At 44.5% G+C, this 27,399-nt stretch overlaps 1 protein-coding gene across 7 annotated transcripts in view; it reads left to right on the top strand.

Moving 5' to 3' along the window:
- JPH1 (junctophilin 1) overlaps positions 1-27,399 on the top strand; it is a 91,350-nt gene that overhangs the window by 19,127 nt on the left and 44,824 nt on the right. Inside the window, exons 3-4 of one of the 7 annotated variants that reach the window (XR_009740854.1) lie at positions 2,482-2,584; positions 4,122-6,652. The exons of 4 other annotated variants lie outside the window; for them this stretch is intronic. Coding sequence is in view for 1 of the 3 variants with exons in the window: in XM_061439028.1 (XP_061295012.1) it covers positions 429-543 (115 nt within the window). In the remaining 2 variants the exon portion in view is untranslated. Of the gene's footprint in view, positions 1-428; positions 1,756-2,481; positions 2,585-4,121; positions 6,653-27,399 lie in introns of those variants that run through there. 2 more of the 7 variants (XR_009740855.1, XM_061439028.1) reach the window with 2 other exon arrangements.

Raw genomic sequence — 27,399 nt, 5'->3', positions numbered from 1 at the left:
AAATCTCATGAGCAGCATATGGATTCAGAGACACCAAAGGTAGCTGTTGAGCAGTTAGTGAATTTTTTGGCAGTGTTTCCAGATATGGAAGTAGTGTAGATACTCCTTAACGGTCCCCCATATATATCACACATCAGTGCAAACGCCCTTCCCCTTTTGGTGTGAGGATAGCAGTTGGGGTGCTACCTTTTGGCCAGTTACCTGGAGCCTGGACCCGTGCCGCGACCTTGTCATCAGTCGTCTCCTCTCATCCCCATGGCAACACTGAGCATGTGGGAAACCAAGGCATAAGAAGGTCACAAGGCCAGTAGACAGCCTAGCAAGGGAGGATCCCAGGCAGCGTCACCATCAGAACCCAGGGCTTTAGCCTCCACTGGACTTTGCGAATTGGGTTGGGATTTTTTCTTTACCCCACATTCTCTCTATAGGCTCTTAAAGGAAGATCTGTCTGGAAGCAGAACTGTGAAGTCATATAAATCACTGCAGATGGTGACTGCAGCCATGAAATTAAAAGACTCTTGCTCCTTGAAAGAAAAGCTATGACCAACCTAGACAGCATATTAAAAAGAAGAGACATTACTTTGCCAACAAAGATCCATCTACTCAAAGCTTTGGTTTTTCCAGTAGTCGTGTATGGATGTGAGAGTTGGACTATAAAGAAAGCTGAGCGCTGAAGCATTGATGCTTTTGAACTGTGGTGTTGGAGAAGACTTGAGAGTCCCTTGGACTGCAAGGAGATCCAACCAGTCCATTCTAAAAGAGATCAGTCCTGAATATTCATTGGAAGGGACTGATGCTGAAGCTGAAACTCCAGTACTTTGGCCACTGATGTGAAGAACTGACTCATTTGAAAGACCCTGATGCTGGGAAAGATTGAAGGTGGGAGGAGAAGGGGATGACAGAGGATGAGATGGCTGGATGGCATCACCGACTCAATGGACATGAGTTTGAGTAAGCTCCGGGAGTTGGTGATGGACAGGGAGGCCTGGCGTGCTGCAGTCCATGGGGTCGCAAAGAGTCAGACACAACTGAGCGACTGAACTGAACTGCATTTTGGTCTTCCCTGATGGCTCAGTGATAAAGAACCTTGCCTGCCAGTGCAGGAGATGCAGGTTCAATCCCTGGGTCAGAAAGAACCTCTGGAGAAGAAAATGGCAACCCACTCCAGTATTCTAGCCTGGAGATGGACAGAGGAACCTGGCGGGCTACAGACCAGAGGGTCACAGAGTCAGATACTACTTAGCGACTTAACACACAGACGTGTACTGCATTTGCCGCTGTTTCATTTAACAGATATTATTCATTCAGCAGCCACAAATCTTGTGTCAGAGACAAGAATAAACAGGTTATGTCAGTATAACATCATAAATTCTGAGAAAAACCTGGAAACATGAAAGAAGAGGAAGAACACCAAATGCACGTGGGGCCTTCAGGGAGTGGGGCTGAGCGTGAGCTGTGGAGATGAGGCAGGAAGCAGGTGCTGGCAAGCTCCTTTTGCCTGGAGCATCTTGGGGAAGACAGAGTGTAGGGAACGTGCCCAGGGTGAGTTCCTCCAGGCAGTGGGATGGAAGGGCAGTGCTCCCCCAGGTGTGCTCCATCCACCACAGGGCAGACCCCAAGGGCTGCTAAAAAACCCCGGGTCCTGCACCTGGTACTGAATTATCACACCTTTGGGTGAAGCCCAGAGATCTGCCTTTCACAGACTTCCCGGGTTATCCTCAAGCCTGCTCACGTGTGCTACATTGAGATGTCACAGGAACAAGGTCATAAAGGTTTGGGAGCTGAGTTTTCAACTGTTGGCCTTGGGGAGTCTTTGAAGGAATTCGAGCAGGGAGCCATCTGCCTTTGAGATGGATTTAAGTAGGGTGAAGACTGGAGGCGTGGTCTGTGGAGATGACAAAAACTCAGTCAAGGGTGGGGGTAGTAGTAAAGCAAGGGATAAAATGAGCAGAAGTGGATGAACTGGAAGTGGGGGCTAAAAGGCAGATGCAGACCTAAGACGTGTGTCTGATGCTCTGATGCCCCTGAATCACATTAGCAGAAAGGTTCGTTCATTCCCAGAATATGGGTGATTTATTTCAAACATAGTGAACAAGCAATCTTTCCAGGTCTCTCGTTCTTACCAATACAATGGGAGTGAGGAAGTGGGAAACGAGACGAGACCATCACAGAACACCGCAGTCTGGGTCTCCACCATTGAGTGAATTCACCTACTTTGCCTATTTTTTGTTGTTTTGTTTTAAATACAGGGCAGCTTTTTTTTTGGTGCGGGGGGGTGCTGCTCTGGGTCTTTGGTGCTGTGTGTGGGCTTTCTCTAGTTGTGGAAAGCAGAAGCTTCTCATTGCGGTGCCTTCTCTTGTTGCGGCTCCATGGTTCTAGAGTTCCGGGGCTTCAGTTGTTGTGGCACATGGGCTTAGTGGCCCCTCAGCATGTGGGGTCTTCCCAGGCCAGGGATTGAACCCATGTCTCCTGCATTTTCAGGGAAATTCTTAACCACTGGACCACCAGGGAAGTTCCCTTTGCCTGTTTTTGAACCTTGATTTCCCATCACTCTGCCAACAGTGCTTCTTACAGAACTCTGTCCGTGAGTAAAAAAAAAACCTAGTGAAACATCAGTAACATTTTACTTTTCCAACTCCAGACTTGTCCGCAATCAGAAGATGATGGATTGCAAGGGGAAATGCATAACTGTGTAAATTGTTAGAAAGAAAATTGTAGTGAGGAGTGTCTAACCAAGATCGAAGCTGTTTTGAAGCACCCTTAACATACCAGTGAGCCTCAGTCATGACAGAGGTATGTTAGGTGCTCACACATTTAGCCCTGAAGGGGAAGAGGAAATGTGAGTCTAACCCTTCCCTCCCCCTGCCACACGCACAAGCTTAGAGTTGATGGGAGGTAACCTGTACTCATAGGAAGTAGTTAAATAAGAGCACAGAGTAATTCGTTCAGTCAGCTGTTAGCACTCTGCCTCCATTCCATACAGGTTTTGAAGTAGATTAAAATCTCCAAATGGTTAGTCTTACAGGTATCAAAGGAAATAAATTGACTGTTCATAAAGCAGTTGCAAAGACTTTTTACTTGGCCTCATATCTTAGTAGTATTTTGTTGTATTTTTGTTTAATGTTACTGTATACATTTGACAGTGAAAGCACTTTTCAAAATTATGCTATTCTTGAAACTGAAACATTCGCTCAGTCCTGTCCTACCTTTGTGACCCCATGGACTGTAGCCCACCAGTCTCCTCTGTTCATGGGATTCTCCAGGCAAGAACACTGGAGTGGGTAGCCATTCCCTTCTCCAGGGAAGCTCCCCGACCCAAGGGTCGAACCCGGGGCGCCCTCATTGCAGGTAGATTCGTTACTACCAGAGCCACCAGGGAAGCCATTCTTCTTACTCCTCACTAAATTAGAATAACCTTCAACTCATTGTTGGAATTATTAAAATGTGGTTTTAAAGTGAGCAGTCAGTAATGTTTAGCTCTCTATAAATGAAAACAAGGGGAAGAAGAGCTTGTTTAAAGGTTTTCCCTTTCTTTTGTTTTGGAATCTTCAGTAATGCATTCACTTTGTGGCATGGAAGTTCAGTCACTAAACTTTATTGTTTAGAAGTTTTCTTTAAATTAAAGTTGCTGTATTTGTAATCGTACAGGGCCGCTGCTGTATTCAGTGCCCAGTAATAAGACTTTAAAGGTATTTCCAGGGAAGTATAGGCATCAGCCAACAAAATAAAGAAAACAAGTCTTAGATATAGCCCATAGAGTGTCTATGTAAACATATATGTATAGGAATGCTGGCCCTAAAGGAAGGCCCAGTAAGGAGAAAAGGGGGAGAAATTAGGCAGCTTGAATAAAGAGGTAGGGATTCTTGGTGTAACTGGTGTGCCTCGTGCCAGATGGAACTGATCTGGCGTGATTTGTAAGGGATTTGAGCCTTGAGCAACATATCGTTGTTGCTCTTTAGTCACTAAGTCACATCCGACTCTTCTGCGACCCCATGGACTGTAGCCCACCAGTCTCCTCTGTCCATGGGATTCTCCAGGCAAGAATACTGGAGTGGGTTGCCATTCCTTTCTCCAGGGATCTTCCAGACCCAGGGATCAAACCCACATCTCCTCCACTGCAGGCAGATTCTTCACCGCTGAACCACAGAGAAGCCCTGAACAACATTTTAAACGGACACAAAGGCATGATTTGTCACAGAGGCAAACAGAGATTTTTGCCAGTTGGAGAAAGAAAAGCGTATCTGATGATTCACAGCCTGAAGAGAAAGAACTGCTTAAAGGCAGTGAGAATCACCAGTGTTCATTATCTGTGTGCAGTTCTGCCCTGTGGCTTGCTGGAGTGATCTTTCATGGCTTTATTAATCATCTAATGATCTGTGTTCATGTCCCCTAATGAGTTCCATTGTCAGTAAAACCTGAAACAAGGCTCTTTCGCGGGCAGACTCATCACTTTCACCCTCATCCTACCACAAGAAGCAATGATCCAGAAAGTTAGTAAATTTGGGGAGGGCAGTCATGGTGTTGCCCTGAAATTCCTCAAAAATTAACACTGCCGATTTGTAGAAAAAAATAAAAACACTAGGAAAGTAGGAGGCTGAAACTGCTGGATAGATCCCTGCTATCAGATTCAGACTCCAGAGCTTCATTTCCTTTTGAGAAATCTTACAAATGTTAGTACAAAAAAATGCACTCAAGCCCCTTCTGTATCTCACACTATCCCGTGACATATTTGATCTAAGTGTTTTGCTTTGCAGTGGTGTAGAGCACAGCTGAGTCATGGTGGGAGAGAAAGGAGAGCAATTAGATAAGGGGGAGTGCTGCCTGTTAAAGGAGCCTGAAAGCACTAATCAGGTGTTATGCAACACATAAGTGGAAAGTGTTTCAGAGTTCTGAGGAAGTTAGTAACATGAGCAAGACAACATGTGAGGAGAGTGATTTTAGCTGCCATGCACAGCGTGGACTGCAAGCAGCAGAAGTTGGGACGGGAACATCAGGACGTGAATAAGTCAGTACAGACATAAAGGACTGGGTCCTTGAAATTTATAGAGCAGAACTCATCATGTATACAAGTGGTTGTGTAGAAGGGAGTTCAGGCTCTGAGGATCTGAGCAGAGTTAGCAGCGAGCACAAGAAGAACATAAACGATGATGGAGACACTTTGGGGAGGAGCTTTCAATTTATGGACATTCAAGGAGGAACGAAACAGACAGATGATTTCTCTTAAGAATGGCACTTTGAAGCCTTGTGCATTTAAGAGCTTCCAAGGAAACGACAGCGTGAGAATCAAAGATTTGTGTTGTCATTTGTAACAAAGTCATTAGGAAAATGAATAGAGCGGAGGTTGAGAAATTTATTAGGAAGTGTCAGAAATAGTGACCCGTGTTTGGGAAGCAAGGAATTATTTTTTACTAAGATAAGATAGTGAACAAGATTTGGTTATGGTTATAGCTAACATCTCTATTTGCATAATTCCACTGTCAGAAATCACATTAGCAAATCTGTTTTGTTTTTTATTTTAATTTTTATTTTCTTTAACACCAAAACATTTTGTACTGGGGTATAGCCAGTTAACAATGTTGTGGTAGTTTCAGGTGAACACTGAAGTGACTCAGCCATACATAGACATGTATCCATTCTCCCCCAAACCCCTCTCCCATCCAGGGATGGCATGTAGCATTGAGCAGAGTTCCATGTGCTAGACAATAGGTCTTTGTTGGTTATCCATTTTAAATATAGCAGTGTGTACATGACCTTCCCAAGGTCCCTAACGACACCTTCCCCCTGGCAACCATAAGTTCATTTTTCTGTCTGTAACTCTCTTTCTGTTTTGTAGATACATTCAGTTGTATCATTTCTTCTTAGATTCTACATATATGATATTTCATACGATATTTCTCCTCTGACTGACTTCACTCATATTTTTATTCTATTAAGAGACTAGTCATCAAAATATCTAGATGATTAGCTATACCCTAGTCATAGATCTCATTAGCTCATTAACTTTACATGCTGCCTGGTGTCTTTAACTAACTCCACAGAATGAAATTAATACCCATGATTTTCTTTGCCAGATGCTTAGAAAAAGGCATCTTTCATTTTTTCTGTATTTGAAACATGACTTTTGTCTATGGATTTATTTATAATTATCAGCTGGGAAAACTACATTTAGTATGAAATACTCAAACAGAAAAATAAATCTGCTTCAGTTCAGTTCAGTTACTCAGTCGTGTCCGACTCTTTGCAACCCCATGAATCGCAGCACGCCAGGCCTCCCCGTCCATCACCAACTCCCAGAGTTCACTCAAACTCATGTCCGTTGAATCAGTGATGCCGTCCAGCCATCTCATCCTCTGTTGTCCCCTTCTCCTCCTGCCCCCAGTTCCTCTCAGCATCAGGGTCTTTTCCAATGAGTCAACTCTTCACATGAGGTGGCCAAAGTACTGGAGTTTCCGCTTTAGCATCAGTCCTTCCAAAGAACACCCAGGACTGATCTCCTTTAGAATGGACTGGTTGGATCTCCTTGCAGTCCAGGGGACTCTCAAGTCTTCTCCAACACCACAGTTCAAAAGCATCAATTCTTCAGCACTCAGCTTTCTTCACAGTCCAACTCTCAAATCCATACATGACCACTGGAAAAACCATAGCCTTGACTAGACGGACCTTTGTTGGCAAAGTAATGTCTCTGCTTTTGAATATGCTATCTAGGTTGGTCATAACTTCCTTCCAAGGAGTAACTGTCTTTTAACTTCATGGCTGCAGTCACCATCTACAGTGATTATGGAGCCCCCAAAAAATAAAGTCTGACACTGTTTCCACTGTTTCCCCATCTACTTCCTATGAAGTGATGGAACCAGATGCCATGATCTTCATTTTCTGAATGTTGAGCTTTAAGCCAACTTTTTCACTCTCCTCTTTCACTTTCATCAAGAGGCTGTTTAGCTCCTTTTCACTTTCTGCCATAAGGGTGGTATCATCTGCATATCTGAGGTTATTGATATTTCTCCAGTCAATCTTGATTCCAGCTTGTGCTTCTTCCAGCCCAGCGTTTCTCATGATGTACTCTGCATAGAAGTTAAATAAGCAGGGTGACAATATACAGCCTTGACATACTCCTTTTCCTTTTTGGAACCAGTCTGTTGTTCCATGCCCAGTTCTAACTGTTGCTTCCTGACCTGCATATAGGTTTCTCAAGAGGCAGGTCAGGTGGTCTGGTATTCCCATCTCTTTCAGAATTCTCCACAGTTCATTGTGATCCACACAGTCAAAGGCTTTGGCATAGTTAATAAAGCAGTAATGTTTGTTTTTCTGGAACTCTCTTGCTTTTTCGATGACCCAGCGGATGTTGGCAATTTGATCTCTGGTTCCTCTGCCTTTTCTAAAACCAGCTTGAACATCAGGAAGTTCACAGTTCACGTATTGCTGAAGCCTGGCTTGGAGAATTTTGAGCATTACTTTACTAGCCTGTGAGATGAGTGCGATCATGCAGTAGTTTGAGTGTTCTTTGGCATTGCCTTTCTTTGGGATTGGAATGAAAACAGACCTTTTCCAGTCCTGTGGCCATTGCTAAGTTTTCCAAATCTGTTGGCATATTGAGTGCAGCACTTTCACAGCATCATCTTTCAGGATTTGAAATAGCTCAACTGGAATTCCATCACCTCCACTAGCTTTGTTCATAGTGATGCTTTCTAAGGCCCACTTGACTTCACATTCCAGGATGTCTGGCTCTAGGTGAGTGATCACACCATCATGATTATCTGGGTCGTGAAGATCTTTTTGTACAGTTCTTCTGTGTATTCTTGCCACTCTTCTGCTTATACCTTTATAAATCCAGTGAAGTAAACCAAGGATTCAAGAAAAAGTTCTTTTAAATAATGTACTGGTGGCTAATTATAGGCTTCCCAGGTGGCTCAGTGGTAAAGAATCCACCTGCCAATGGGGGAGACACAGATTCAATCCTGTCAGATAGATCCCCTGGAAAAGGAAATGGCAGGCCACTCCAATATTCTTGCCTGGGAAATCCCATGGACAGAGGAGCCTGGTCGGCTACAGTCCGTGGGATTGCAAAGAGTTGGACATGACTGAGCACTCACACTGCTGCTGCTAAGTCGCTTCAGTCGTGTCCAACTCTGTGTGACCCCAGAGACGGCAGCCCACCAGGCTCCCCCATCCCTGGGATTCTCCAGGCAAGAACACTGGAGTGTGTTGCTATTTCCTGCTCCAGTGCATTAAAGTGAAAAGTAAAAGTGAAGTCACTCAGTCATGTCCGACTCTTAGCGACCCCATGGACTGCGGAGCCTACCAGGCTCCTCCGTCCATGGGATTTTCCAGGCAAGAGTACTGGAGCCATTGCCTTCTCACACTAATAACTAATTAACATACATGTTTCAGGTATTTTTCCTGATTAAATTTATGGTTATATTTGGAAGTTTTTTTGGTTTTTTTTTTAAATTTTACAATATTGTATTGGTTTTGCCATATATCAAAATGAATCTGCCACAGGTATACATGTGTTCCCCATCCTGAACCCTCCTCCCTCCTCCCTCCCCATACCATCCCTCTGGGTCGTCCCAGTGCACCAGCCCCAAGCATCCAGTATCGTGCATCGAACCTGGACTGGCGACTCGTTTCATATATGATATTATACATATTTCAATGCCATTCTCCCAAATCATCCCACCCTCTCCCTCTCCCACAGAGTCCAAAAGACTGTTCTATACATCAGTGTCTCTTTTGCTGTCTCGTATACAGGGTTATTGTTACCGTCTTTCTAAATTCCATATATATACGTTAGTATACTGTATTTTTCTTTCTGGCTTACTTCACTCTGTATAATAGGCTCCAGTTTCATCCATCTCATTAGAACTGATTCAAATGTATTCTTTTTAATGGCTGAGTAATACTCCATTGTGTATATGTACCATAGCTTTCTTATCCATTCATCTGCTGATGGACATCTAGGTTGCTTCCATGTCCTGGCTATTATAAACAGTGCTGCGATGAACATTGGGGTACACGTGTCTCTTTCAATTCCAGTTTCCTCAGTGTGTATGCCCAGCAGTGGGATTGCTGGATCATAAGGCAATTCTATTTCCAGTTTTTTAAGGAATCTCCACACTGTTCTCCATAGTGGCTGTACTAGTTTGCATTCCCACCAACAGTGTAAGAGGGTTCCCTTTTCTCCACACCCTCTCCAGCATTTATTGCTTGTAGACTTTTGGATCGCAGCCATTCTGACTGGCATGAAATGGTACCTCAGAGTGGTTTTGATTTGCATTTCTCTGATAATGAGTGATGTTGAGCATCTTTTCATGTGTTTGTTAGCCATCTGTATGTCTTCTTTGGAGAAATGTCTATTTAGTTCTTTGGCCCATTTTTTGATTGGGTCATTTATTTTTCTGGAGTTGAGCTGTAGGAGTTGCTTGTATATTTTTGAGATTAGTTGTTTGTCAGTTGCTTCATTTGCTATTATTTTCTCCCATTCTGAAGGCTGTCTTTTCACCTTGCTAATAGTTTCCTTTGTTGTGCAGAAGCTTTTAAGTTTAATTAGGTCCCATTTGTTTATTTTTGCTTTTATTTCCAATATTCTGGGATGTGGGTCATAGAGGATCCTGCTGTGATGTATGTCGGAGAGTGTTTTGCCTATGTTCTCCTCTAGGAGTTTTATAGTTTCTGGTCTTACGTTTAGATCTTTAATCCATTTTGAGTTTAAAATGTGACCTGCGTTACAAAAAATAAGTATACAAAATAAGGAAAAGAAGCACATGACCTACATGAAGATACATGTCTTAATAATTAAAAATGTGGAAACTCTGCAGTGTATAATTTCAGGCCCCAGCCTTATCGTCCAGGGTTTACCTGTAGAAGGACATCAGTAGGCATGTTCCCCGTGTGCAGTAGGGAGGACAGAAAACGGAGAGTGAGTGAGGAATCCCGAGCATAGCACTCGCGCTCAGCTGAGGATCCAAACCCAGAGAGTGCTAGAGGCTCGTTTTGTGTTAATCGTGTTCCGTGATACCACCTCGGGCTTCGCAGCTGTCTCTAGTGTAAAGAATATGCCTGCCAGTTCAGGTAACAAAAGAGACATGGGTTCAATCCCTGGGTCAGGAAGATCCCCTGGAGGAAGAAATGGCAGCCCACTCCAGTGTTCAGTCCATGGGGTTGCAGAAGAGTTGCAAACAGCTAAGCATGTGCACAGCACACAGTGATAACAGCTACATCTTTTCTTTCTCTGGCCCCCACTCTTAACTCATTGTGGATTTGTTTTGTTTGATCGCCTCTCTTAACTTGTAATAGAAAATCCACCTGGTCTTCAAGAGCTGAGGTGTCCAGGGGTCCAGTCCAAGCTTCCTGCATAGCCTTAGCAAGTCCCTGCTTGAAAGGGCCTTCTCTTCAGCCGAATCTGACCCACCAGCTGAGAAATCACAGCTCCTACTAGAAAGCAGGCAGGTGTGGAGGTGCTTACTGAGGTGCAAGGGTCACTGTGGAGCAGTCTGGTTTTTCCGTTGAGAAGAAACTAGTTACTGCTTCTAGTGTGTCAGTGGTTTTTCTTAATGCTCATAAAACAGGATGATATGAAAAGAAAAATATTTTTAATTAAACTATGATCATTTCTTAAGTGAATCAAAATATAAAGTTGTTTATATCATAAACTCTTCAAAGATAATTTATTCTTTCAACATTACGGGTTACATTGAATCACGCTTTATAATTTTTGTCTCTATGAGGACTCTGAATTAGCCAGAGATGTGAAAGTTTAAGCTTTTCAAGTCATAGGAATTAAGGAGGGATATCTTTGTAGGAAAAAAAATGAAATTTTTAGGCAAATTGAGATGTTTACGGTTTCTGCACTAAATAGGTATAAGGACCTTTAGGAATTTAAGGTAGTCTGTGCAAAACTAGATTTTCTCATGACATTTTCAGGATTTTTTTCCTCCCAATTTTTCTGTTCCTCTTTTCTCCCATATGTTGCATCTCTGATTAGTGTGAATTCTTCTCATTTAAATTCTAAATAATTTTTAGAAGTCTGAATCAATAAACACTGAACCAATGAGCTGTAAAAGTCTTACTTTTCCTCATAGTTAAGCACAAATCTAAAGCAAGCTAGAACCATTTTCAGTAAGAACTCTGAGGGTTGTACCTGGAATGAAATGTTTACTTATCCTACACACGTGGAAAGAAAATGATCTTCATGAGCAGATCTCTTTTAGACTTTAGAGGACTATTTGATGCTTATTAATATATACAGTGGGCTTCCCCCATGGCTCAGCTGGTAAAGAATCAGCCTGCAGTGCAGGAGACACAGGAGACATGGGTTTGATCCCTGGGTCGGGAATATTTCCCCAGAGGAGGAGATGGCAACCCACTCCAGTATTCTTGCCTGGAGAATCCCATGGACAGGGAAGCCTGGTGGGTGGCAGTCCATGGGGTCATACAGAGTCAGACACAACTGAAGCGACTTAGCACAATATATACTATCTAGCTAATAAAAACAATACAGTGTTTAAATCTTGTATGGAACCTGGCACAGGTGTCAAGACGTTGGCACTCTAAATACTTGGTTTTGATTGCTCTGTCATCTTTAGGTTGGTATTCTTCCTTAGAGACTTAGAATCCTCAGTACAAGACTAAGATCCAATCTAACAGTTCCTGTATTGTGTGTGAGTGCTCAGTCATGCACCCCACTCCAGTACTTTTGCCTAGAAAATCCCATGGACGGAGGAGCCTGGTGGGCTGCAGTCCATGGGGTCCACTAGAGTCGGACACGACTGAGCGACTTCACTTTCACTTTTCACTTTCATGCATTGGAGAAGGAAATGGCAACCCACTTGAGTGTTCTTGCCTGGAGAATCCGAGGGACGGGGGAGCCTGGTGGGCTGCCGTCTATGGGGTCGCACAGAGTCAGACATGACTGAAGCGACTTAGCAGCAGCAGCAGTAGCCAGTCATGTCCAGCTCTTTGTAACCCCAATGGACTGTAGCCTGCCAGGCTCCTCTGTGCATGGGATTTTGCAGATGAGAATACTAGAGTGAATTGCCATTACCTTCTCCACAATACTTTATACATGTATTTTTTAAATCTCTATACTAAGATAACTGTATAAAAATTGTTCAGTTTAATGGAAATGATCATTCATTTACTAAAAGGTCTTTATGGTTCATGACCCTGCTTTCCTAGACCTCAGCTAGAAAAACAAATACAGCCAACAGTTGTTGAATACTTCCACGTGAATTTTGTGAAAAGGCAGCCTTTGCTCTCAGAAGCCTCATATGCTAGGGCAGGAGGTTGAAGAGAAAACCAGCAGATATTACTCGGTGTGATATAGCAAAGGACAGAATGTGTAAGAGCCCAACAGAGGGTCCTTAACAGCCCAGGGAACCAAGGGGCAAATTGGAGAGGACATGTTGGCCTTTCCAGGAACAGAAAGGGGATGATGGGCTTTTCGAGCCGAGGAAACCACAGGGCAAAGGTCAGGGTGAAGACTGGCGGATGGAGCGGTCTCTCTTGTTTCCTCGGCTCAAATGTTATTGTCATTTATGTCCGCCTGGTTCCTGGGCACAGAGAGGCAGTCCGAGGTATTAGTGGGCCTCCCTGGTGGCTTAGATGGTAGAGAGTCCACCTGCAATGAAGGAAACCTGGGTTGGATCCCTGGGTCAGGAAGATCCCCTGGAGGAGGGCATGGCAACCCACTCCAATATTCTTGCCTAGAGAATCCCATGGACAGAGGAGCGTGGCAGGCTGCAGTCTTTGGGGTCGCACAGAGTCAGACATGACTGAGCGAGTAACGCTTTCACGTTCAAGGTATTAGTGGTCGAGAACAGACACTGCAACTGCAGTCCAGGTTCATGTCCTGGCGCTGCCAATGGTGTGTCGTGGGCAAGCCACTGGACCTTTCCAGGCCTCACACCCCTCCAGCTGCACATGGGGGTGTGATGTCTTCTCCCAAGATTGTCTCCAGGGTTGAATGAGGATCATCAGTTTAAATGGAAAGTGGATGATAACGGTTTCATGTTAGTGTCAGTTCTGTTTTCATTTTGACTATCTCTCCAATACACGCTGTCTGTAGAGCAAGGGAGATTTGGTGCCCTGGGAGAGATCCAAATGAGAATGACAGGGCCCCATCTTCCCGGACATTCATCACCAAGGGACAGAGGTGGACACGTTGGCAACTAGCCATGCAGCCAGAAATGAAATAAGAGCTCTGTGGAGGTGGCAGCAGAGTGTGGGAGCATCCCCCGACAGCAGGGTTTTCCCCGAAAAATGAGGGATTCTTGGGAAGAAGAGATTGCTGAAGAGTCTCTGTTGGCTGCCCGCTTTGGCTCACTGTGGCTCAGTGGTGTGGGAATTAGGGCGTCCGTCCAGGCTGCTCTTGGCCTCGTTTCATTCCCTGTGGTCGACTTCATCTCGGCTCCTCTCCCATCCACCTGGATGGCCTTCAGCTGCTTCCGGTGGAACTGAAGCTGTCAGGTAGGTGTCTTTGGTCGGCCTGAGAGAGGCACAGAGAGAGCCAGGGCTGGAGCCTTGCTCTCTGGTGGTGACAAGTCAGTTTCCGGTGAGACTCGAGCCCATTGCTGGATCTCCCTCCCAGCCACTTGGCTCCACCTGCTTTGTTGCTGTCAGTTCCAGTGACTCAGCCTTCTCCCGTGGTCAGAGGAGTTTTCTCAAATTTGCAGGTTTCATGACTTCCCCAGTGGTTAAGAGCCTGCCCTCCCACTGTAGGGGGCGCGAGTTTGATCCCTGGTTGGGGAACTAAGATCCCACGTGCCACTCAGTGTGGCAAAAAAAAAAAAGATTGGCAGGTTGCTGCCTCCATGGCTCCCCCAGGGTAGACCAGACAGGCCTGGGAAACCAGGTATGTGAGAGCAGAGGTTAAGTGCAACCCCTGCCTGCAGTGGGGACCAGCCTTCTGTAGAGTCCCTGTTTCTCCAGGGACTGCCAGTCACTTGTGGGGTGACAGGGAATGAGTGTCTGCTGCTCCCTCCCCACCAGTATCTTCCAACAGTTGGGTCCCTTTTGTCCTGTTTCTGACAGCATTATCTCAGGCAAGGGCTGTGTTGTATGCCTGGCTCTGAACTGCAGTTCGAGCTCTGTGAAAATGCCATTGCCTCCTTTGGGTCAGTCTGGGCCTGGGAAGAGAAGGTTCACATGGCAACTGTAATTCAGGTATCATTGCTGGAAGATGAAGCAAGAGGTGAAGGCGAGCTGGTTGCCTTGTGGAGAATTTCAGAAGGGAGGAAAGAGGGAAGCAATTCACATGAGTCTTTTAACATGACAGCCTGATTTTCACCCAGAGAATTTTTCTGCGGTCTTTCTGTAACATGGCATGGTAGTACAGCACCCTATATAGTAGGAGCAACAATAAGTCTTGGCTGTCACTTTTCAGCCGAGTGGTCTCAGGCAAACAACTGTACCTCTCCTAGCCTCAGTTTTCTCATCTGTGGACTGGGTGTGATGATTAATAGTGCCTCCTCACAGGGCTGGAGAGAGGACTCCCATGTGTTGGAATGTGGTGTTTGGAAGGGTGCCTGGTGCCAGCAAATCTAAGCAGGTGTGTGCTTTTGTTCTTACCACAGGGCACATGGCAAGGTTTTCGGTAAAGTTGTTCTCTTGCTGCCTTGTCGGGCGTATCTGAGGATATGATGCCTTTTGAGACACTAGCCAGGCTTCCCCAGTGGCTCATTGGTAAAGAATCCGCCTGCAGTGTAGGAGACGCAGGTTCGATCCCTGGATCAGGACGATCCCCTGGAGGAGGGCACGGCAACCCTCTCCAATATTCTTGCCTGGAGAATCCCATGGACAGAGGAGCCTGGCAGGCTGCAGTCCAGAGGGTCGCAAAGAGTCAGACACAACTGAAGCAACTTAGTATGCATAAGGCAGTAGATCCAACCAGTCCATTCTGAAGGAGATCAGCCTTGGGATTTCTTTGGAAGGAATGATGCTAAAGCTGAAACTCCAGTACTTTGGCCGCCTCATGCCTTCGCATGACTCATTGGAAAAGACTCTGATGCTGGGAGGGATTGGAGGTAGGAGGAGAAGGGGACGACAGAGGATGAGATGGCTGGATGGCATCACTGACTCAATGGACGTGAGTCTGAGTGAACTCCGGGAGTTGGTGATGGACAGGGAGGCCTAGCGTGCTGTGATTCATGGGGTCGCAAAGAGTCGGACACAACTGAGCGACTGATCTGATCTGATCTGATCAAGTAATAGACATGTTCAGTTATTGGGTTTAGTGGAAAGGTATTGCAGTCATAGGTCTCTGAGAAAGAGGTTCACCCAGTTCTAGAAGAGGATGAAGGATTTTCTCCTAATTCATCACATACAGATGTGAAGAAAGCCCCCAGCCTGTGGTGGATGTGACCAGGCCTCTGGGTGAGGTGCCTGAAGGCCGCCACCCCAGGGTGTGTATGGACGGTGTGAAGCCACTTTGTGAAGCCACAAAGACAGGTTTTTTGTTACGCAGGTTTTCTGTTTTGAGACCAGCCTGACTCTCCTTTGTGTTTTGTCTGCCAGGGAAGTTGAAACAGCTTTGAGCAGAACACCTGTGTCTTTGTCCCGGTCTCGCCTTGCTAAACAGGATTTGATTGAACTTCTCTTTCCAGCACAGTTGCCCACCTACTTGCCTTGCATCTCTGCATTCCGGCCTCATATTGCTTTAGGAGAAAGCAGCCAGACTCGAAAGTATGAGAAAATAACATTAAAGTTAGATAGAAAAATTCTTTGTGTACTACTTCTCTGTTTAATCAAAGAAAAACAAGTGTGCAGCATCTGTTATTAAAACCTCTTCATTATAGCCTCCTCTGAGTGTTTCTGCTTAGGCTTTAGAGGGACAACTGAAACCAGTCTCTCCTATCCATATAAAATTGGGTACATTTGTCGTTTGGAAAATGACATCAGAAAAATAAAAAATTGGGAGAAGTCAGTACAGACCCATGTGTCATGTGTACTGTGAAAATTCATGGAAGATCCAGCTTGCCCCCGCCCGCCCCCCACACATTTATCACAGTGAACACCGTCAGTGCTTCCATGAGCGTGTACTGCCAGGAGTTCACAAGGAAGCCCGGGATAGCCCCGCATCTCCAGCTGCTTCCACTCCCGTGGTAGAATGTGACAGGTCACCGTGATCCAAGGTGGGGAGTCTGTGCCTGGATACAAGCAGTTGTTTTTCTGAATCTTTCCAGTTCTGCGTAACGTTTTAAAGAGCAAAGTGAATTATCCTTTGGGGAGCGTCAGGAAAGGCTTTACGGGGAGAGGGTTAGAATTGGTTCTTGAACCACTAGAACAATTTGGGCAGCAGAAATGGGGGGATGCGTTCTAAGCAGAGCAAAGCGTGTGAGAACAGGGCGCGGAAGCAGGTGTGAGAGCACCAGCAGGGCAGTGGGGAGCATCTTATAACGTACCTGCTTCCTGGAATGCCGCTGAAGGCTGGGGATTGTTCTGCACTGTTTTTGGAGGAGCGGCGCTGTGCTGGGTCTTGGCTGTGTCATTCGGGCTTCTCTTGTTGTGGAGCATGGGCTCTAGAGTGTGCGGCCTCAGTAGTTGTGGCTTAGTGGTCCTGTGGCATGCGGGATCTTCCCCAACCAGGGCCTGAACCCTTGTCCCCTGCGTCGCTAGGTGGATTCTCAACCCCTGGACCACCAGGAAAGTCCCTCTTGTGCACCTTTCAGTGAAGTACTTGTGGAGGTATCACCTTTAAAACTCAAAGCTCTGGTTACCATTATAAATCTGCTATACCATCTTACTGTTCTTGCTAAGCAGATGGGTGTTAGTTAGATGGGTGTTAGAGGACCATGCTGTGGGTGGTGGCATGCCTGTGATGGATACAGATGCCTATGGCTGTGACTGAGGTTATGTGAGGCCCTGGTGATCCTTTTTGTCCTTTCAATCCCAGAAAGAAATGACTATCAGATCTAACTAAACAAATGCACCATCTTCTCAAATAAGATTTCTATAGAAAATCTATTTCCTCCTTCTTAAAGGTCGCTTGGTTTAATAGTTCTGTGGTTTTAGAGTAGATGGATTTCTTTGGGTTGGTTGGTGGGTGTCTTTCATTATTTACACAGCAGCCTCCTTTCCAGTATCTCATCCACTCCCTTTGCTGAACAACTCCGTGTTGGCCACACAACAGACTCTTAGGGAGCATTCCTACTCCATGCACAAAAGAAGTGCCTGGTTTGAAAGTCATTTTTTAAGGCCAAGTCAGCTCTACACAGTTATAATATTTACTAGGCATTGCCGGAAATGTAGGAACAAAAGATTATTCGAATAACTAAGGAGTGTCTCGTTTCCTGATCTGTTTATTTAGGGTGGGTTAAGAATAACATACCCATTCACCTCTGTTGAGAATTGTCCACAAACTTAACTTTCTTTTTGTTTCATCTTCATAAAGCATTTCCTTGAACACGTGTGTGTTCCTTAATTATCTCTTGCCTTCTGCCTCTTGCTTTTTCTTGCCTTCTGCTCACATCTGCCTTCTCCTGTTTCCCATTTCTCCTACTTTTCCTCTCAGAGACAGCATCCACCCTCCTTCTAGATTGGCCTGTTTTTACCATAAAGTTATGTGTGTCCATCCAGTCCAGTTGACGGATGCTGACCAAGAGCCTGCTCCACGCCAACCTTACACATGGCCACAAAAGGGGTTTTCACAGGCAGCCCTGGCCCTTTGGGTGAGCAGACAAGTAAACAGCTGGTTACAGGAGCTAGTGCGGGTGCAGCTGAAATCCTGCCGAGGAGGGTGACAGGAGGCTTGGGGGTGGGGACAACAGCGAAACCTGTCCCTGCCAAAGCCCTGGTCTCTCTCCCTCTCCCCGCTTCCCGGCTGCCTTTTCTAGCTTCCTCAGTCTTCCTCTCTCCACCCTTGACATTAGGTGCAGACCTCTTGTTTCAATACTTACTAGGCTCTAAGTTTGTGTGTGTGTGCATGCTCAGTCACTCAGTCGTCTCTTCTGGGACCCCATGGGCTGTGGCCTGCCAGGCTCCTCATAACACATGTCTCTCACGTCTCCTCCTTTGGCAGGTGGATTCTCTGCCACCAGCACCACCTGGAAAGCCCTAGGTGTGTACTTGTGTCTTTTTTAGCTCTTAATAATTGCATACCTGACAGTGCATGGCAGATCGAACACATCCAATAAACTGATTTCTCTGGACTTGTTTTTTTTTTCAACTGTAAGGTGAGAATGGTGACTTAGAATTCTTACCAAGGTTTTTCTGGCTTAAAAAAATTCAGTGGTTATCAGTTACAACAAGTACATATTTGTATTGAAAACTATTTAGCCATTCTGTCTTTATTTTGTGACTACATAAACATGGCTTAAAAGTAAATTTCTTGGGACTTCCCTGACAATCCAGTGGTCAGGACTTAGCACTTTCACTGCCATGGGCCTGGGTTCCGTCCCTGGTTAGGGAACTAAGATCCTACAAGCTGCACAGCTCAGCCAAAAAAAGAAAACTGTGTTAAAAAGGGAGGGCACATATATATGCCTGTGGCTGATTCATGTTGCTGTATGGCAGAAACCAACACAGTATTGTGAAGCAATTATCCTCCCATTAAAAATAAATAAATTTTAAAAAGTTGTCCTGAAAAGAGAAAGTGAATTTCTATAGTAGGATTAATTTCCAAGGATAAAAAGGAGAGAGTATATAGTTTTTATTCAAGATGTTTTTTTTTAATGGTTTCAAATGCAACAGTTTGTTACCAATGCAAAACAATGGACTTGGATGAATGCATAAGGGGAAGTTTAGCTTCACTGGATGGAATTTACTCTTCTTCAAAAGTCTCTGCTTTCCATCTTAAACTGGACTAATTGGTAAAATGAGTATGTGTACGAATGCAGTTCAGTGACCTTTTCAGAAATCCTTTTGAAGTGATTTCAAGGATTGTAAGATAAGGATTTGGGTTATTTCTATATTTAGTAGCCTATGGTTTTTAAAGATTTTGACTCTTAGTTTAGGTCCTCAGGACTTACCATGATCAGTAGATAACTTGTTTCTTTAACTGAGAGCTTTTTTAAAAATAGATTTATTTATTTGGCTGTGTCACGTCTTCATTGCAGCATTCAAACTCTTAGTTGTGGCATGTGGGATCTAGGTCCCTGACCAGGGGTTGAACTCAGGCCCCCGGCATTGGGAGCAGGGAGTCTTAGCCACTGGACCACCAGGGAAGTCCCAGCTCAGAGCACTTATTATTAGGTCACTGCTTCTGCATGCAAGAGCACCAAAATGTAACTGGGTTTTCTTTACCATCCGGGCATGTGTCTGCTCTTGGAAACTGTAAACTCAGAGTAGTTCTCTGTCATCCCAGAACTCTACCTCTAATTGTCATTACAGGTGGTATTTGAGCCTTCGGAAACCGGCCTTGATTGTGTTTTCTGTTTTCTTTTCATTATAAAGCTTTCTTGTGAAGTAATTTTTGTTTTCTAGGCTTAATTCCATTTCGCTAATATTTATTAGTATTTGGGCAGGCCCTTGAAGGTTCATTAGGAAGACCCTATATATACACACAGTATAATTAACCATTCATTTAAGAAAAACTGCCAAGTAAAGTTTTTAAAGCAACATATTTTATCCCCACTTTCATGAGATTCCAGTACAATAGGAAAAAAAAAAGGACAAATAAGCAAACATATCTGGCCAGCTACATGAATTTTAGAGATGTACAGAGATAAGCGAAGTAACCACAGCTGGGTTAGGGAGACAAAGCCTTCATTTAAGAAACAAACTGCAAACAGTATTTTGAGGAAGAGTGGAAAGTATGTTCAGGACGAGAGTAAAAAGAAACTCGAGTTCACAGTGACTAAGGAAGTTTGGTCGAAGGGACCCACTGACAGTGGGTGTGAAACATTGCCGACCAGACTTGTTAATAGGATGTATTTTAAAAAGATCAGGTTCTTGTAGTATGCATAGAATGGGTGATTTAAAATTTTTTTAATTTATTTTTTCAATATGTGATACATGTTCACAGTTCAAATGTTTCAAGTTACAAAATGGAACAGACTGAGTGATAAACTCCCTCACACACTCAACTCCCACTAAGCACTTCTCCTCCCTGAAGATAACCAGTGTTATTAGTACTTCATAAGCTTTTCCTGATAATTTATACATACAGATATACATTTTATTCCCTTTGACACAGATGGTTACATACCACAAGTCCATAACTGCGTTCCAAAACCTTTTGGGTGCAGATGGGTTGTAGAATTCAAAATTTACTGGATTTTAGAAAAGCAATATGGTCCGTAGAGTATAAATGACATAACACCCCCAGGGGATCTGTGCAGCACTAAGCGATAAATTAATTCTCCAGGGAAACTGAATATTCACACCAAAGTGGGATAAATAAGAACCATAAATAGCCTCATGTCAGTTGCATTCAGGTGTTACTGTCAGATATGTTTGAACACTAAGCTTACAAAATTATGATTTTTAGAGGTTTTTAGGTCTTGGAATAGCTGATATAGGATTATAACTGGAATCCCCACTATTCCCTACCCTGTGTTTTTTTTAATTAACAGTATGTATTGGAATTCTCAGTACAGAAAGAGCTTCCTCATCATCTAAACAATTAAAACTGCTCATGTGCTAGATTTCTTGCAGAAAGCAGTTTAAACACATATAGTGATTTATGCACATACACATGTTTGTATATAGATAAACAAGTGTTGCTGATGAACAAGGAAGCCTGGCATGCTACAGTCCATGGGGTCGGTTGCAAAGAGTCGGACACACCTGAGCTACTGAAACAAGATTCATATTTATTGGTACAATTAAGAGTATAGTAAGTGAAGTGAAGTGAAAGTTGCTCACTCATGTCCGACTCTTTGCGACCCCATGGACTATACAGTCCATGGAATTCTCCAGGCCAGAATACTGGAGTGGGTAGCTATTCCCTTCTCCAGGGGATCTTCCTAACCCAGGGATCGAACCCAGGTTTCCCGTGCTGTAGACAGATTCTTTACCAACTGAGCCATCAGGGAAGCCCAAGCACAGTAAGGTCCAGATCAAATTATTGACTTCTAAGTATGAGTCTCTACACTTAAGCTGCTTTTAAAAAAATTATCTAGTTAGAAATACTAGTAATAACTAGTAAAAACTAGTAATAATACTAGTTTATGGGGGAAAAGGCAGTTTAGCCAAGTAGAATCATAATATGCCTTGCTACAACAAATAAACAGTTTAGCCAATAAGAGTGTTCATGTATAATTGGTTCAATATTGGGATCGATGGTGGTGGAAGGCCTTAAGAATTAGAATTTTAATTGTCGGTGTTCCTTATGGGAATTCTTTGCCCAGTGAAGAGGTTCAGGTTTCTCGGTGATATCGTTACCATTGTTCTGGGTAGAAAGCTGCTGCCCGAAAAGGCAAGGGGCTGTTTAAATAATGGCGACACTTTTTGTAATTGGTGTGTCAGCACCAATGACCGAGAGGAGGAGCACTGAGAATAGCATGCGCAGTTGTCACTGTGCACCGGTGTTTGGGCCCAGAAGTCTGACTAAATAAGGCAATGCCCCAGCGAGCCTTATCAGCGTCTGACCGGGATACGGGCTAGCAGCTGATACATGGTGCCCGGCCATGCTCTGCAATTCCTTAGCTTCTTGGCAGATGAGCATCGATCCCAGACATCAGAAGCTCCTACCTGCTATGCCCAGTGTTGTTGTACCTGCATTTGATTTCCTATAAAGCTTGAGTATGAGATGTTAAGTCCCTGGAGAGGAGAAAAGAGAGAGTTCAGGATACTGTTCCAAAAATGTGTTATGCATGTAAGCATACTTATTTTTAGTGATGTGTCAGTGGAGAGTTTGTTTAGGAGTTCATTCACTATCCCTGGCTCCCTGCAGCTTTTTCCCCACCACCCCAGCGCCTCCCCACCCAGCCTGAGGTTGAGAGGCTGGCAGGCTCTTCAAGGCTGGGGTTCCAGGAAAGGAGAGGTACCATCACGGCCACCCATGGAATCAGTGGGTGCAGGGGGAGGGGAAAGGAGGGACTTTTCAATCACATCTGATCTTGGGCTCACCTTTCTTTTCATTTCTTTGGTCTCTGTGTTCTGCAGTGTTTATACTCTACCAGTCTGTGTATTTATGAAAAGAAAACAGAGCATTTTTTATAGGAATCAGTCCAAGGGTCCACTTCTAATGCCAGCAAATGGCATTTTCAGTTCCTGTTAGTATTCAAGCCTGCAAACCGGGTCTAATCCAGGCTTGCTTGTACAGAGTTGAGGGGTGACTCTGTACATGTGAGCACATTGGAGGTTCCCCAAACTACTGACGGGGTATTACACCACCAGGAAATAGAACTTCAAGACTACAGTGATGGAGTGGAGGCAAAGCTGTGAGCTGGGGTCAGCGCCCTCTGACTGTCCTTCTGTGTCGTCCCTCCTGCCCCGCCCCTTCCCCTCTGCCCATCCCTCCCTCTCCTCCTCTCTTCTTTGCTGAACCCCTTAGTGTAGAGGGTTGAAGGAATCACGCTTCTCAGGTCCTGACTTTCTGAATGCAGGGCCCCCCTTCTCTCCCCTCTTCCCCTTTGTCTGTTTACCCAGGCCCATCCCTTCCCCTCCAGAAATTCTCAGTAATAGATGTTTTCATCACATGCTCTTGATTCTGTATAATGGGAAAACTGTCGTCTTCAATTTTTTTTTTTTTTTAGTTTATGTGAATGGCACCAAGTCACAGTTTGTTGTGGTGGTTTAGTCACTTGGTCGTGTCCGACTGTTTGTAACCCATGGACTGTAGTCCACCAGGCTCCTCTGTCCATGGCATTTCCCAGGCAAGAATACTACAGTGGGTTGCCATTTCCTTCTCCAGGGTATCTTCCCAACTCAGGGATCAAACCCGGGTCTCCTGCGTTGCAGGCGGACTCTTTACCAACTGAGCCACCAGGGAAGCCCAAGTAGGTGGTAGTGGATTTTATTTGTAGTTATGCTTAATAGATTAGTAACATTCCTATATAACTCTTTTAGTTTTGTTTATATTTTTGCCCCTTGAGAATACTGTGTTAAGATTTATCCACTGGCCATATGTACCCCTGGGCTATTGGTTTTCAGGGTTGCATGGTATTCCAGGGCTTCCCTGATGGCTCAGAGAGTGAAGAGTTTACCTGCAATGCAGGAGACCCAGGCTCAATCCCTTGGTTGAGAAGATCCCCTGGATGTGGGCATGGCAACGCACTCAGTATTCTTGCCTGGAGAGTCCCAGGGACAGAGGAGCCTGGCAGCTACAGTCCGTGGGGTCACAAACAGTCGGACATGACTGAGCAACTAACACTTTGACTTTCATGGTATACCAGTCTCTGCCTGCACCCCAGTGTACTCACCAGTTGACTTACTTAGTGATGGACATTGAGCTTGCCTCAAACACCCCATATCACAGCAGTGTTATCATTGAACTAGCTTTTAAAAAGCCAAGATGCAGTTCAGTAAAATCCCTTTCGTAAAATTTTGTGGTACCTGTTTAAATTCAGACATATCCCTTCTAAAGTTCTTCATTTAAAATGTCTCTCTACGGTTTAGAGCACTGCCACAGCATGAGTATTTTTGGCATGTCTATCCTAATAAAGACCCAGATGAAATCAAAACTTTCTGATTGGAATGCGTTCTGCGCTGGGCAGATAGCCACTGGGTTTTCTGTTTGAGAATAAGATATTCACATGTTTTCCCTGATCATAGTTTGGGACTTTGGCAGGCAAAACTTGAAGGAAGGTGGTAGATGGGCCAGAGAGACAACTTACTCACACTCTGTAATTGAAGGTCCTGCCAGGTGGGAAGAACACGTGCTTTAGAGTCAGGCAGTCTTGACTCCACCTTGGGCAAGTTATTTAACCTCTCTCAGCCTTGTTTTCATCATCAGTAAAAATAGGAGTAATTATGGAACCCTCCCAGAGGAACATCAGAAGGATTGAATGAGCTAACAGATGGAATTTGTGTAACACCTGACGTGTCTTGGGCGTTCTGTTAAGTGGGAACTCCGGAATATCAGGAAAGTGTCCTCACCTCCACCTGGGTTAGACAGCAACCCAGGTGTGTTTCTGAGGGTTTCTGAGAGCCAGCGTGGTCATTTCTGTGTCACCTCTCCCTGTATTCCAGCCCATCCTGAGATCAAGGATGGCAGTTGCAGGGCACCCCTGGGAGGGCGGAGGCTGGCAGTGGGCAGCACCAGGGCTTATGAGAAAAGGACAGGGTGTATGAGGGGGAGTCCAGCTGTATTTAAGGAGATTTATCCCACAACATAAGATCATCGAAGGAGGAATGTGAGGGGATAATTGTGGACTGGGTGAAGTCAGCCTTGGGGTCGATCCCACTGGCCACACAGGATAGACAGGAGCCGATCTGGCGTGGGGAGCAGGGCCTGAGCACTAGGATTCTGGTGATCAAGAGAACACTGAACAGCTTTGATAAAGTCTCATGAAAACAGAATGTTCTTATCAAACTTAAGTGAGAAACGTGTCCGCAAACACTTGCTTCCAGAGAAGAATGGGGCTATTTCAGTGTGTTGGGCCCTTGGATTGGGTCTGTTTGCCTGAAATAATTGGGTAAACACATGTGTCCACTCAGTATTTTCGGCTCTCTTCACCAGATGGGCTCACTGGTGGCTCGGAAGGGGTTTTGTTCCTACTATATTAAGGCAAGCCTGACATGCCCAAGTGACCGCTGGTCACGTTCTGATCTTGGGAGGACAGTGGCAGCAGAATTGAGTTGGAGATGCCATTTAATTCCCTGGTTTTTGTTCGTAGGTTGCAGAATTGCTGACAATCTTTTTATCTGAATGGTCAACTTAGTGAAAGTTCACTCTGTCAGGGTTATGTGTGACTTAAATACAAAAACCAGTATAATAAATAAACAGTTATCACAAGTTGGCAGATTCCCCACACACACATTTTCCTTCATGATGTGGAAGGAAGAGTACAGGCTCTTTCATGAAACTTACCCAGTTCTGATTCTGCTGTGTTCTGTCTACTTGGACAGACCACCACCTTTCAGAGCATGACTCCTTATACATAATAGAATAATAACCTTGAAGGGTTGTAGGGAGACTCTAGTAATTTTGTTCATAAAGTGTTTCACAGAGTTCCTATAATATGGATGTTTGGTAGTTTCAGGGTAGCAGTGTACATTTATTATCATTTGTGTGTGTGTGTGTGCATCAATGCATACATTATAGTAATCTATAAATATTAAAAATTTTCACATGTCTCTTGGGCACTTAGGTTAGTTTGTCAGTGCTAAGCATAGCTCTGGAATATTCCCTGCTTCGTCAGCCTCTGCTGTGTTGAACCCACAGTAGCCAGGGCACCAGCACCATTCTTTCCCTTTCCTCCTCACGTTCCCTGTCCATCTACCTTTCTCTGGGCAGTTGCTGTCGTTCCTCCCTTCCTCCCATCCATTTCATCATTAATAAGGAAAGTGAATGGGTTTCCCAGGTGGTGTTAGTGGTAAAGAACCTGCCTGCCAATGCAGGAGACATAAGAGATGAGGGTTCGATCCCTAGGCTGGGAAGATCCCCTGGAGGAGGGCATGGCAATCCACTGCAGTATTCTTGCCTGGAGAATCCCATGGACAGAGGAGCCTGAGGGCCTATAGTGGGTCACAAAGAATCAGACATGATTCTGAAGCAACAGCATGTATGCATGCAAGGAAAATGAATGCAGTAGGAGTATAGTTAACTAAAAACGAATACTTAGGCAGCATCTAATATTCTACTGAAGAATAGCCCAATTCTTGGCAATCAAATTTCAAATAGCCACTCCAGCACACAATGCATTCTTAGTCCTAGGAGAATGGCATGGCCCCCAGATTTCAGCACCTAATGGCCGGTGGAGTGATATTTTTTCCCCAACTACTTAGGAATGTTAGTATTTTGCATCCTGTGTAGCTCTTTTTCTCATGGCCCCTGCCATGCTGTCCCCATGGGTGCTGGTGCTGGGAAGGCTGGGATCATATAATGTATACATCTCGGGGGGTGTGTGTGTGCATGTGTGTGCACGCATGTGAGTGTCTTGTCACCTTAACTCCTCTAGGCCTAAGCTTTCTGATTGGCACAGATCATTTGGTTAGAACTGGATGATCTCTGAGCTCTTTCTTAGTTTCCAGATTTTGTGACATATGTTGATCTCATGATTAATAATTCCAGATTAATTAGATTACAGAATGTTTGAAGACTGTGTCTAGCGTTAGAGATTCACTTACAAAAATAATCAGCCATCAATCCTGGAGGATGATTGGGCTTTATGATCATGTTTATAAACCTCTCTTGTTAGGCTTTTTGATCTGTGTGATTATAAAAGACATAGAACTTCATTTGTCACTGTGCACAGATGATTTGACTGCTGTGTACAGGCCATTACGTAAGGTGCTTTTATTTATGTTCAAGTTATAGGGAAGTTTTAGTTAGAAGGTATACTCACCTGTCTTACTTAAATCTGATACCTCTAACTTTCTTTACCAAAGAAAATTTAGCAGCAGGTTTAGTAGCAGGACTGTTATCACTCTTAGGAAAAATTAAAAAGCAATAAAGAGAGGCCTAGATTTTACTTATATGTAATAAGGGAATTTCTCTAGAAACAAAAGTATAGCTTCCACAGTTACTGAATATTCAGGTAGAAGGGAACTTTAGAACTCTCTACTTTCCCAGGGGTCTTCAGCTTATAGTTTCAGACCTGGGAGTTCTCAGGTTTTATGGAAGGGCTGTCAGTAGGAGGCAGGGAAAAGCTGAGGAGATGGAGATAGGTCCTTGCAAGCCAGAACATAGGCACTTTTGTCTGATTTCATATGGTTGGGGAAAAGTATGCCAAATTTTGATACAAGAATGAATTAGAATTCTCATTCTAACTCCTTTGTTTTATAGATGAAAAAACAAAGCTCCAGCCCACCATGTCAGGAGCACAGAAGGGACAGATTTTGTGAAATATATTGATATCATGATTAATAATTCCAGGCTTAATTAGAAGATGTTTGGGCTTTATGATCATATTTATAAACCATTGGCCTTGCTCTGAGAGGACTGGTGGCTCAGAAGGTAAAGAATCCGCCTGCCAATGCAGGAGACACAGGAGACGTGGGCTCAGTCCCTGGATAGGGAAGACTCCCTAGAGAAGGAAATGGCAATCCACCCCAGTATTCTTGTCTGGAGAATTCCATGGACAGAGAATTCCTGGCGGGTTACAGTCCATGGTGTCGAAAAGAGTCGGACACAACTTAGAAACTGTTGTTGACAGTTTAGAGCAACTCCAGAAACCCAATCCATGTTGGGAAAGTTGGACTAGGCAGACCTATGACACAGAGCACAGGCCATGCCAGCTCTTGATTCCTCAAGGAAAAGTAGACCTGTGTGACCCTTGACAAGAAACATCATCGGGCTGGCCGATACTGGACCAGGAATAGGGATGTATACTCTGCACATTCACCTGCGGGTGTTTC

Source organism: Bos javanicus, chromosome 14 (assembly GCF_032452875.1).
Source record: "Bos javanicus breed banteng chromosome 14, ARS-OSU_banteng_1.0, whole genome shotgun sequence".
NCBI classification, from domain to species: domain Eukaryota; kingdom Metazoa; phylum Chordata; class Mammalia; order Artiodactyla; family Bovidae; genus Bos; species Bos javanicus.
This window is presented reverse-complemented; position numbering and strand designations above follow the sequence as displayed.